This window comes from Macadamia integrifolia, chromosome 2 (assembly GCF_013358625.1).
Source record: "Macadamia integrifolia cultivar HAES 741 chromosome 2, SCU_Mint_v3, whole genome shotgun sequence".
Taxonomy (NCBI): Eukaryota; Viridiplantae; Streptophyta; class Magnoliopsida; order Proteales; family Proteaceae; genus Macadamia; species Macadamia integrifolia.
Window position 1 is genome coordinate 1561298 of NC_056558.1, and position 13166 is coordinate 1574463.

A 13166-nucleotide genomic window follows, 5' to 3' on the forward strand; every position below is an offset into this window, starting at 1 on the left:
TTCTCTCTCTCTCTCTCTCTCTCTCTCTCTCTCTCTCTCTCTCTCTCATAAATAAAATGATAGCCCCAACACCCAACCTCATGCAGATAGGTTGTTGACTTTTCCATGTATAATTCCTAAGGTGACTTCAAAAAAAAAATATATATATATATTTTTAACAAGGTCATGAGGATAATGGAAGATGGGCCACATTGAGAGGATAAACATTTACTTGTAAAGACGGGGATTCGACCCATTTCCCAGTTGACTTGATCGTCTTTCTTTTAGTTTGAGAGGGTAAACATTTACTTGCAAAGATGGGGATTCGACCCATTTCCCAGTTGACTTGATCGTCTTTCTTTTAGTTTGAGAGGGTAAACATTTACTTGCAAAGATGGGGATTCGACCCATTTCCCAGTTGACTTGATCGTCTTTCTTTTAGTTTGAGAGGGTAAACATTTACTTGCAAAGATGGGGATTCGACCCATTTCCCAGTTGACTTGATCGTCTTTCTTTTAGTTTGAGAGGGTAAACATTTACTTGCAAAGATGGGGATTCGACCCATTTCCCAGTTGACTTGATCGTCTTTCTTTTAGTTTGAGAGGGTAAACATTATTTGCAAAGACGGGGATTCGACCCATTTCCTAATTGACTTGATCATCTTTCTTTTAGTTGCACAAAGAGATAGCTGTTAAGAACTTCTCCCATCTAGGTCAATGCAATAGTAGAAGTTTGAAACCCAATATTTTTTCCCTTCTTATTATTTATTTATTTATTATTATTTTTTTAATTTAGAAAAGTAATGTTTCAAGGTTCAATTACAACAATATCAAGGCAAGAGAATGTTGTCTACTTGTGATCTTTACGTTTAGACATAATTGATCATGAAATTACCTAACGCATCGGAGCAGCTGAGTATTTTCATGCTTATAGTTGTGTTTGGCACTTTAGGCATAGAGTAACGCAAGCTGGCAGCCTTCTTTCTCTCATAATATTTGGCAAAGAGAATTTTGTTCAGGAGTGTGTCCTACGTCAGTATTTCCATGGGCCAAACTCTCTCATCTGTATGTAAAAAGACATTTCTACTCCTTATTTGGGGAGGAGAGAAGTAGACACAAAAAGCGCTAACGTAGGCCATACTCTTGACAAAGAACCACTTGCCATAATATTATTTTTTTTTTTTTCAAGGATACAAAAGAACTAAATAGAAAATGAGCTTAGAGCTCTAATGTTGCGAAACCCTCTCACACTTGGTGATCATATTGTTAATCATTTTTCATTATAGTATCCTTAAAAATAAAATAAATAAGAGAAAACTTAAGAAATAGCCATTAAAAACACTAAGAAGATCCCAAGCATGGCAAACATAGTTGAGATAGATTACAAAAATAACAAATGTCTAGCTATTAATAAAGAGGTCCTACATTTATCCAATAGTCAACTTCCAAATAATTTTAAAATAAAACAAAACCTCAAAGTCATTAAAGCATGAAGATCTTTTCTCTTGATATTATGATTAAAAAATATATATTTATATAATTAATTATCCAAAAGGTTAGCGTGTGCCAAATATGAAATTATTACTTAATGTAGTTATTGTACTCTCTTAGTGGAGGCTCCCTTTACTATGATTTATGTTGAAAGAGAGTCATTTTTGAATAATTTTTAAGGTCTTTAGTGTGTCTCTAAGAAAATTTATATTATGAGTAGATGGGTTAAGGCTTTGTGAGTTAAGTTGGCTAATATATTTTCAATTTTTACTAAATATCCATTGATCTTGATAAGTAATTATATTCATCGAACTGTGTTGGTTAGGAGGATAGGATGATACACAATTTCTTCTTTTTAGAACCAAATAGTCCATCCAAATAGATAGATAAATAAATAAATAGAACGAGATGCAAATTCTTGGATGCAATGAGTTTTCTCAATCATGATCTTCTAAACTCTCACTTCGGATTTTCAGCTTTTTGCAAGCTTTGCTTAAAATTACAATCGTATCATACAAAATAGATATTTGCACATAGAGACAATTTATATATATATATATATATATATTTATATCTTAGAAGAAATTCTAACACCACTAGAATAATATGATCCCACATTTTTATGATAAAGGTGTTATATTCCAATTAGGTTACTTGAAATTTTTTTTATAAACAAATCTATGAAAAAAAAAAAAAAACAATTTCGGAAAAGAAAGTATTTCATAAAAACAAAGTTTCAACTCATGTCAACAGGACTGTGGATACCATTATTTCTTTAATCTTTTGGTACAATAGAATTCTTTAGAAAAAGGAGGAGACAACAAAGCACTACAATTGTTCAACAACCAAGGCAGAAAGAGTACTCCAAAACAAACGAAATTTATATAATAGACCTAAAGCATAATCCGCCAAAATTTGAGCCACATTACTGATAGCTCTATGAGTAAAAATCAAAGTGTCCATAAACCATCTACCTATTATCTTTAAAATTAGACACTACAACAAGAGAGTACAAAAACACCTCAACCCCATTGAGCAGCTACAAGTGTCCAAGTCCTTTACTATGGCTTCTGTATCTTCTGATGCTTAGCACTCATTTCTTTTTCTTTCTTTTGCTCTAAGAATATTTCTAGTATAATGGAAATTTTAATTTACATGAGAAAAAAAAACCTAGATTTAAAATTTTCATTAATAACAATTGTAGTAATTAATGAATGTCCTAATTCCCAATGATTGGTGAAAATCTAGAGAAAATCCTTCTTTTATGATTATATAACAAAAACACTAGAACATCTCAAAGTAATAGAAAAAATCTCTTTAAGAAATAGAAGAGATTGTAGTATCCTAGATAGGCCAACGTAAAAAAAAATAAATCTTGACTCTCCTTGCTAATATTAACACCAAATTAAATTAGTTAAAAGAGCTTTCAAGCCTTTTTTTTTTTTTACATAAAATTAAAACTAAAAAAACTCTTCATGATACCCAAAGAAGATCTTTTTTTATTTTTTTATTTTTTGAAGAAATGCAATCTTTAATTTTTTAGTTTTGGTTTGAGAAAATTGCAAAGGGATCATAAACTAATGGAGTTATTTTTTTTTTTTTCTAATTCGGTTTCACTTGTTGCTCACAATCGTTAAGATCATTTCGGTTCATGATCTTCTCGGATCCAAATGAAGTCAGCATTTTTGGCATACATGAGTACATGACCCTTTTGTGGGTTTTTTTTTTTTTTTTTTAAACCCACCAATCAAAATCCACAATAATAACAACACCACCAATAATAATAATAATAATTAATCTAACTGATCAATTGTTAAGTAATGTTTATTATATAAGCCCATTAGGATAGCACTAACGACCTACCCCTTAAGTTTAGATTGCTTTTAGAAAGAGAACAGCTCTGGATTCTTGACTTTTGAGGTTTAGCCCACTTGGGAATGAATGGATGGTTTAGCTGTATTTTGTAGGTACTTAGATATTGCACCAATAACCTACCCATGCCACCACTTTGCTCTCTCTCAGAGTCTCTCTCGTGAGAGTAGTGCCTTCCCCGCCAGGTCCCTTTAACCTAAGCAAATCATCTCATTAGGTTGGTTCCTAATTAATTCCTGCCAAGTTAGATAGAGATTAGTGACAAAATGTAAAGATTTATATTAATATCTACAACACTATTGAAAGCATTGTGAATTTATATTAATATCTACAACAGCACTGATTAGGATGGATTATGGTGATAAACTTTTATCACTACCTTTATTATTCGATGGGTTGGTATTTGGTAAGCTTTCTTAAGCAACGAAGTTTACTATTCTCTCACTGTGTTCACTGCAAGCATAATTGTTTACCTTTTGATGGGTTTCTACTTTCTAACAAACATGGACACCCACAAGAGGTGTATGATCCACATCAACTAAACCCTTCAATTGGCGAACAAATTTAATTATCATAGAATGAGAATAGTGCGAAAATTAGAGAGGAATGTATCTTTGAATAACACTTGTATTTTGAAGAGGACATATTTTAATTGTTCATTGTCTTATTCTCAAAAGTTATTAAGATAAGAGTATAAAAATATTTTAAAAATAATTTAAAAATGACATATCATTATCATTATGTCATTATCAAAATATGCCATTGTCTTGAATATTTTTCAAGTACAAATGTGAAATTACACTATTATCCTCACTGGAACACCAAAAGGCAAAAAATGTAAGGTTACAAATTATTTGACATCATAAAGAGTGTCAATAAGAAAATCCAAAAAGTATTGAATTTTCCTCAAATCATGCTAGAAGATGAATTCCTTCACTGATGGAAATTATTGGCCTTGGATGGGTATCTGGAAGAGTGGAGAGTATTTTAACCTCCAACAAATGGGTGTAATTGGTGAAGGAAAATTTTCTCTTGATTTCCCCACTTTATTTCATTGAAAGACCCATTAATTATGAGCAAAAGTTTTCGAGAGAATCTCTTCATACTCTTACTATTGAAATTCTTTTTTTTAAATTCAACAAGATAGATGGAGTAAGAGATTCTCTCATCACAATGGGTGAATGTAAATTCGATCCCATTGAGAATATCACAGTTTCATCATTGCGTCCCATTTTACTCCTCTCAATATGCTCATGAGAAGGATAAACATGTATTACCTAAGTTGAATAGGACAACAGAAGTAGAAGTAGGCCCATGAACTAATCAATGATCCAGCTCTCGCGTGGGACAATAAAGATGCCAAATAGATCAATCCAATAATTGGAATTTTATAGGGCCTTTCTAGAAATAGCCAAATAGGGTTGGGGGCAATGAATTAAGGGATAGGGCCCGTTTAGGTTGACATGTCTTAATCAAAAAGCTTTCAGGCCAACTTGCCAGACAAAGCTCATAACACTTAAAGTTGTGGGGTGAGGCAAGAAGAGAAGAGTTTGCTTGCTAAGTTGGTAGTTCCTAATTCCTTCCTTCTTCTCCCTCTCTCATATTTATTGCTAAAGCGTATGCAAGTGAGCAACTCATACTATCATATCAATGGGCATATGGGTGGTGAAGGATTTGGCCTTTTGGGAGGGTATATGTGTTGATTTCGGCAAGTTCTGTGGGTTCCACAGTGATTAGACAAATTTCTTCCACGCGGAGAGGGAGAAAAAAGAAATAAAAAGAGAGGAGGGACGTGGGAGGTGGGAGGTGGGAGGTGGGAGGTGGGGGGTGGGGGTTGGAAGTTAGGTCATAGGTGTCCCTCCAAAATCCAAACAAAACTTAGAAGTATCCCATGGGCTAGAGACACAAGATGTCTATGGGCAAAGAAAAAGGTTCAAAGAATCAAAAGAAGAAAACAAATTTGGTTCAAAAGTTGTACCTCGATTGTGCCAATACATGAATCTATTCTAAGGATGTGTTTGGTTTGCAAGTTTGGAAGAGATTTTAGGCTAAGAACAAGTTTTGAAAATCAAACTCTTCTCTCTTTTTTTTTTGTCTGAGAATGCGTTCTAGAACCGTAATCTATTTTGAGAATACCTATCAAATACAACCTCTATTGAGGAACAATGTTAATACTGATTTACTCGTGATACATTTGGTCTCTTTTGGAAATATGTTATAATATGTGGGTCTGGCCGTTGGCGTAAGTCTAGGGATGCGAGAGAGACTCCTACACCGGCCCCCACCATCTTAGCTCTTAGGTGTAATTAGGTTTGCCCCTTTGGGCCCCCATGTTTCCAAATGAGTGCTTCTCTTGGGCCCCCTCTTGGCCCCGAAGTAGGTCTTGTCTAGCCCATTCTTGCACCAAACCAAAATATATATATATATATATATATTGAAAAGTTTTTCTTGACAAACTCAAATTGTTCGGAAATTGTTAAATGGATCTAATTTCTCTCCACCATAGTGAAGAAGAGATCCAATTTCTCTTCACCCATAGTAAAGAAAAAAATTCTTCATTCATCGCATTTGATCATATGATTTGATTATAGAATGGTGTTTCAAAACCATGAACAATAATAGGGGTAGGAGTAAATAATATATCCAAAGCCGATTATAATGTCACATCAACATTGGAAAGGAGATTCTCTCTTCACCCTTGGGTGAACTATGAGAGTCTTATAATACACAAGCTTGATTTATGTAGTGGTTATATGAAGACAAGTTTTTCGGAACAACCCAAACTGTTGGAAAATAGTTATGTGGATCCAATTTCTCTCCATCTCATAGCAAAGAGAGAATCTTTTTGTTTACCCCATCTGATAATGAATAATAGGAGAGATAGGAGTTAATGATAAACCACAAGTTCAATTATTGACTCATATCACCACTAGTGAGGAGATTCTCTCTTCTTCACCCCAGGTGAAAGAAAACTTAATTCTAGTTATATACTATCATTATACACTAGCACGTAATTTTGATACAAATGACATCATTGTATAATATATACATCTCTCATGCATTATGCAGAGGAGAATGGTGTCAAGTGACCCTAGGGGCCAATGAAAGCACGTGCATAAACATCAACATGAATGGATTTTGATTTCACATAGGTGGAGCAATAATTTTCTGCAGCCTTGTATATGGATTTTGGGCGCAAGGCCACGCAATTAAGCAACTTTTTTTTTTTCCTTATTATTATTTAGGGAGAAAGGACGTTGTTAGGTTGCATGGCATATGCTAGTGCCTCCCTGTATCTATTTCTCTCCTCCTATACTGGGGAAGATATATATTGTGAGAAGAGAGAGATAAACACAAGGAGGCGCTCATGTGCGCTATGTGACCGAATAGGGAACTCAATATGTTTTAATTAATTAATTAATTATTAAGAGGAGAATGACTAGGAAAATCCAAGTAAAAGGGCTCCCTAAGCAACCCGTGTGGTAAGGAATTTTCAAGGGAGGCTTAAATATTTGTCACATGACAATTAAAATAAGATTTAAATTTTGTAAAGAGGTAGACTGAAAACCCTAGAGTCTTTTGCTCACATGTAAATTCTAGCATGTCAACAAGAATATTAAATCAAAAAGATCCCAGACTATGGTTGGAATGCATGATATATACACAAATATGAATGCTAGGTCACATTATATATTCAATAAATGTTCATTGGTTAGAATTATCATTTTCACTATATGAGAAAAAAAAAGAAAATTGGGCTTCATTAATATCTCTCTTCCACGTGCAGCTACAGTACACACCATGTAACACGTACACCCCATGCATGCATGCCTTATTTTGAACATACGTCGCTTAAGATTTTACATGCATGCATGATCTGATCAATATATTAAGTAAAATATATTTTAAAATGTCACTAATTTAAGCTTAATTTAAACCTAACTTGATCATTAATATTAGTAAATCCTTATGCTATATATGCCTCCAAAATCTGTCTCATACATGAATCAGATCATGTATATATTTTATTGATCCATTGGAGTTTAATTGCTTTGGATCGATCAAACCCTTTTTACAAAGATGGAAATCATTAATGTAGGACCCTCTATACTATACACCTTTAGAATATTCTAAATCTTCAACCTTCTAAATGCTTCCTTTGGGACCAAGGATTTAAAATTCAGGATTAGAGGTTTTCCAAGCTTTCCCAATAGACACCTTTTTTCCAGCCCATGCATGTATGGGTGATTTTATTTGTGCCCTAAATCCCCATCTCAGGAATCGCAATTTTTTTCTTTCTAGTTTCCATCTAAAAATAAAAATAAAAAATTAAAGCATAATTTTTTCAAAATAGTTTCTCAAACCTAGAGTGTCCTTAGCATTTAATTAAGTTGTAATTTCAGAGTCTAAAGTCTTTGATCGCTTTCTTAAACTTTTCCTCCTCTTCTTTTGATTGGGCTGCTCAAGTTATAGCAGATGGCATTTTATTTCTTAGGGATTTTTTTGTTCATGTTAGATTCTTATTTATTCCTCGGAACTAAATAGGGCGGCCCAAATTCACTGCCTAAGGGTGCTTTTTTTTCTAAAGTTTGGTGGTTAGTTCCACTTTCTTATCTTGTGAATCCTGCTTTCTTTCCAAGTATAGTTCACATCACTTCTTTCATTAATATAGTTTTGGGTTACGTGTTACCCTCTTTTGATTAAGAAATATGTATAAACATGTTGTGTCTACATCATCTATTATTCATATGCTCTAATTTATTATTTAAACTAACAATGTAGTGTTTCAAAAATGATTTGCAATTTTTAATTTGAAAACTAAGCTCATAAATGGTGGGTCATAGTTAATCAAGATGGAGTCATGGAATGCTTTTTCCCATAGCATATCCAAGGAAATATATCTCCATCTTTTCCCATAGAAATATTAAAACGATTTGAGACAAAGGATACGTAAAAAAACCTTGGGCCTATCCTACCCAAGTTTGTCCCTCTTTGGTATCAGACTTGGGCTTAACGCATTCAGAACCCATGATATTTGGGCCGATAAAGAAATGTGTAGGAGTTGCCAAGTTGTCCCTCTTTGGTATCAATCTTGGGCTTAAATCATTCAGACCCGTGAGATTTGGGCCGACAAAGAAAAGTCCAGGATTTGGCTCTCTCAAAGCATTGAGGCACACGACTTTATCCTTGGGAAGAGAGATGAATCCCAGTTGGCCAGTCACACGTGCAGAGATTTGATTCCTACACAAGCCTATAGTAGTAGTCCGGTAAAGCCTTGAGATCCGGACTCCCACGAGACTGGACCATGACAGCTCGAATCTCATCCACATGAACACTACCACTTGAGAACCTCACGATCTCATGTAATATCCACACTCTTTTTTTCTTGGGGGGAGGGAAGGGGGTTTGTTTTTTAGGTGAATTTGAATGTCCGCTATCCAAAATTTGAAAAAAAATCTAAAGTGAAATAGCAAAGGAATTTGTGATCAATCCTTATTCCATTCCCAGAATATCCAACCCCAAACGTACCCATCTTCAATTCCTTCTTCAAGGCTTCATCCCTTCTGATAAATTTAAAAAAAAAAAAAAAAAAAAAATCAGTACAAGGTTAGGGAACACAGGCAGAGAAATGGCTTTGGAGACTTGTTTTCAAGTTAGCACCATGGCTGCAATTCCTAGAGCTTGTGTTCTGCATGCTCACCACTCATATTCCTCCAAGGAAAAGTTCAATTCGCCCACATACAAGGGATTAATGAAGCTCTCTGCCCTCTCTGGTTTATCATCATCGCCTCCTTCTTCTTCCTCTTTATCTCGTTCTGTGGATCACAGATGCCTCAGATCCCGCATTGTCTGCAAAGCCCGAGAAGCGGTTGATGAAGGTATGTTGTTCTCTCTTGTCTTTTGGTTGAGAATTAATGCTTTATATGTAAGGATAATAGTTTTTATTTTTATTTATTTATTTATTTTGTTTGGTAAACCAGTTTAATTTCTTAGGATTCAGTACTCTGAAGGTTGGAATATGATTGTATCTTGTTATTATAGCTTGTAAAACTATTTAATTCAGATCAAACTTGCAAGCCATTTATATATAATTTGCTGATGACTAGGTGACCATTCTCTGGATCTTCATCTTAATCACACTCCCATCCAATGAAAAATAAACAAGAAATATCATATATCAACAGGAATCTAGCTACATCCTAAGTTATCTGGATACAGAAAAGATCTAACTCAAGCATGGCATCCTGTGCGAAATTTTGAAGTTGCCCGCTCCAAATCAGGTAGCCCTTTCTAAGGTTCCCACTCTGCTCCGAGGTCGGCTGCTCTGGCACTGGAAAACATTTCCATAAACTTACTTATAAGGTGAGGAAATCAAAAGACCATATCAACCCACAACAAATTCCTTTTGTAACTTATGGGTGATCAACCCCAGATATGATTGATTTGGGGTCATAGCAGTTTCAGTGACAAAGTCCATAGGTGTCTTCAACAGTAGCCATATTTATGTAACATATGCTCTCCTCATGGCTCTCAAGTCACCAGGCATAGGTTCTTATTGGATGGTAGCCGCGCGATCATCATATATTACAGTATTGCACAGTTATATTATCCTTCACCATCTTATTGTGGTTATCATTGACCATTTTTAGAACAGTGTTCAGTTTAATGGTAAGTTTATAACAGTATTGCACAGTTTTATGATCCTAGACCATCTTACTGTGGTATGCAAAACCGATTCTTCTCTATGTTCTTGTATCAGAATGTGTTCTAGATTCAGAATCTATTCCAAGAATAAAAAAACTGGTCCTTTGTATATGCTTAGCTAACCTGTACTGTGGAATCTGCAGTTTTGGTGGTAACAGAAACAAGCTGGGAAAACGAAGTTATTGCAAATGAGAGGCCAGCACTGGTGGAGTTTTGGGCACCTTGGTGTGGACCTTGCCGGATGATTGCACCCGTGATCGAGGATTTGGCGAAGACTTATGCCGGCAAGATTGTTTGTTACAAGGTTAACACTGATGATTGCCCCAATATAGCAACAAAGTATGGGATTCGGAGCATCCCAACTGTGTTATTCTTCAAGAATGGAGAGAAGAAAGAGAGTATTATTGGTGCAGTGCCACTCTCTACCTTAACTACTGCTATAGAGAAATATTTGGAGTCATGAAGATGGAAAAAAACCTTTAGCAAAACCATTAATGCATGCTTTATATATTCCACCTTTCACAATTATCAATTAAGTGTTTTCCATCAGTGGGTTCCTGAATTTCTTCTTGTACATCAGTAATTGCAGTTAGTACTTCATTTTATTAACTTCTTTGGAAGAAGCTCTGAGAAAAAAGAAAGAAAAAAAAAATCATATCCAGTGTTGATGTTTGTAGACAGTATATGTACTTTTTGATTATATCTTCAACCAAAAGTTTTGAAAATCCGGGTGGACTAGCTAGTTTGGAGTCTTTGGACCCAGTCAGAAGACTCAGAAAAGGAAATGAACCTCAATCTACACTACATCAAAGGACGCATAATGGAGAAGTTTATCAGATCCCTCAAACGGCCTTTTTGTTTTCTTCACTGGAAGTCTATCCATTCATTTCCAAATTAAGAAGAATGATGGTCTTCATTTAAATAAAAAGGCAAAAGGTTCCTGTACGGTCCCGTCTCCCCTCTCACAATGCTGCTACACGGTAGCAGCTAGCAGTCAGGGAAATGGAGTCCCAAGAAGTTTGGAAAATATCCTGTTCCTGGAATTCGATTTCCCTAGCTGCTAGCCTAAGGTGATATTTTTTACTCATCTAAGCTTGTAAAGAAAAATTTGCCTAAATTTCTACTAGATAAGAAAAATAAGGAACAATTACTATCACTTTCCTATGGGTTGAAATCGTCTGCAATTCCGATCTCGTACAATTCTGTGTAATACCACCTTCAGACGGTGACACGTGTATTGATATCAATACAATGGTCCAGATCTGGTACAACTAATAAAACATTAAATCAGTGAAAATACATTTAAATCAGATTTGGACCATTGCATTGGTATCAATACACGTGTCACCCCCTGAAGGTGGTATTTCACGGAATTGTACGAGATCGGAATTGCAGACGATTTTTTTCCTTTCCTATACTTAATCTATATTTTTATTAAATAGCCAGAGATATCGGATGACATCGCTCGAAGAGAAAAAACACGAAGTCTGAAAACAGAGGTGACGTTGGTTGTGAGGATACGTTTTGTTTTCTTGGTATGACGGATATATCTGGTTTTGTTGGCAAACAAGGGAGGTGAGGCTAGAGGTGACGCTGTTGGTGAGGATGGCAGCAACTGTGACTATATCGTCTCTCTCTCTCTCTGGTTTATTAAAGCAATTGGTGGTTCAAAGTTCAAATTAGTTGTTTTGATTTTGATTAAAGGATTAATGGGTTACCAGGTGAGAATGGAGGATTGGTATTTAAAATACCAGAAGAAAAAGAAGAGAGATAAAAGTTTGAAAACTGGAAAGTATCAGATATTGATATCAATATCTATTTGGACTCAATTAATATTGATATCAATATCTATTTGGACTCAATTAATATTGATAGCGATATTCATACAGATTGATTGTATTGAACCACACTAAACCATTTTTTTGCCCCTCAAAATACCGATCCTTGATTGTGTATCACATGTGCATTGGAGGAAAGTTTTAAGGACGGACCATTACACGTAAGTAGGAAAAAAGAGGGGATCCTTTTTCCCAAACTGATCCTTCGATTCGTTTTGTTTTTCCCACTCCCCGTCATGAGTTTCAGCAATTCTCTCATCTGCTTTTGGGGCCTGCCTGTCCATCCAATTCCATCCAAAAGTTAAAAAAATGATACATATTGAAAAGTTTGAAAGCAACTAGGCGACTTTTACTCAGTCTGGACAAAAGCGTCAACGTAATACTCGTCAATCAACAAATACAAATAAAGGCTAAACTTCAAAAAGTGGCGTAGTGGATGCTCCACTGTCACCTTTCCTTGACCCATCAGGGAGAGACATCCCTATCTATTCTTTTTTCCTTATTACCCAGGATTCTGGTATATACTACCAAAGTTTTTTATGTCCCAACAGCTCTTTTGCACTCCAAATTACCCTCCAAGACATTTCTTTTCCCCTCCGAATCCTCTTGTAGCCTCGAATGCTAAACACAGAAATCAACGGAAAAATAATATAGAAAGTTAGAAAAAAAATTCTAAAAAATCACAAATTAAAGTTAAGACCTAATTGACTCAAAATGTTTAAATGAAATAAAAAAAGACATGCTTTGAACTTGGCAGGTTATCATTGCTCGACTGAGGGCAACAATTATAGAGTCTCAATAAGCGGAGGAGAGTCAATAAAATTTTTAGGCAAAAGAAAGAAAATGCAAATGTCTTCAACTGTCATGAAAAAGGCAAGCGTGGTGGAACAGATCAAGCTCAGGTTTGAAAATGTTCAACTTGAGACAATCGTAGTGAATTTTCAAAAACTTAATACCCTACAACACCCTTCCCCTTGGATGCCCATGTATATATTCTCATTGACCTCCTATTGGTGTAGGGGTCACATAACTTGGTAACAAACCCTTTCCAATTATTTATGAGGGTAAAACCTGTCTAATAAGACTTATATCAACTAAATCATCATCGATAATTGATTCTAATGAGAATTTTAGATATAGCAAAAAGCCAAAAAAAAAAAAATACATATGTAAGGATATTCATGTCAACACAAACTTCTATGGGGGTATTTATGTCAAACAAAGACTTCTATAATCCTTTTTTTTTTTTTGTTTTGATGAGTGGTGATGTAGAAACAATTTA

General features: G+C 35.0%; 1 protein-coding gene across 1 annotated transcript; it reads left to right on the forward strand.

Moving 5' to 3' along the window:
- Positions 1–8712: 8712 nt before the first annotated feature.
- On the forward strand, positions 8713–10655 carry LOC122057022 (thioredoxin M-type, chloroplastic-like). Its single transcript, XM_042619009.1, has 2 exons — positions 8713–9220; positions 10190–10655. The coding sequence occupies exons 1-2, from the start codon at positions 8971–8973 to the stop codon at positions 10507–10509; spliced, it is 570 nt and encodes a 189-aa protein (XP_042474943.1). The 5' UTR covers positions 8713–8970; the 3' UTR covers positions 10510–10655.
- Positions 10656–13166: the final 2511 nt, after the last annotated feature.

Coding starts and splice junctions, on each gene's coding strand:
- LOC122057022 (XM_042619009.1), top strand. CDS start 8,971: ATGGCTTTGGAGACTTGTTTTCAAGTTAGCACCATGGCTGCAATTCCT. Junction 9,221..10,189: donor CCGAGAAGCGGTTGATGAAG/GTATGTTGTTCT, acceptor TGGAATCTGCAG/TTTTGGTGGTAACAGAAACA.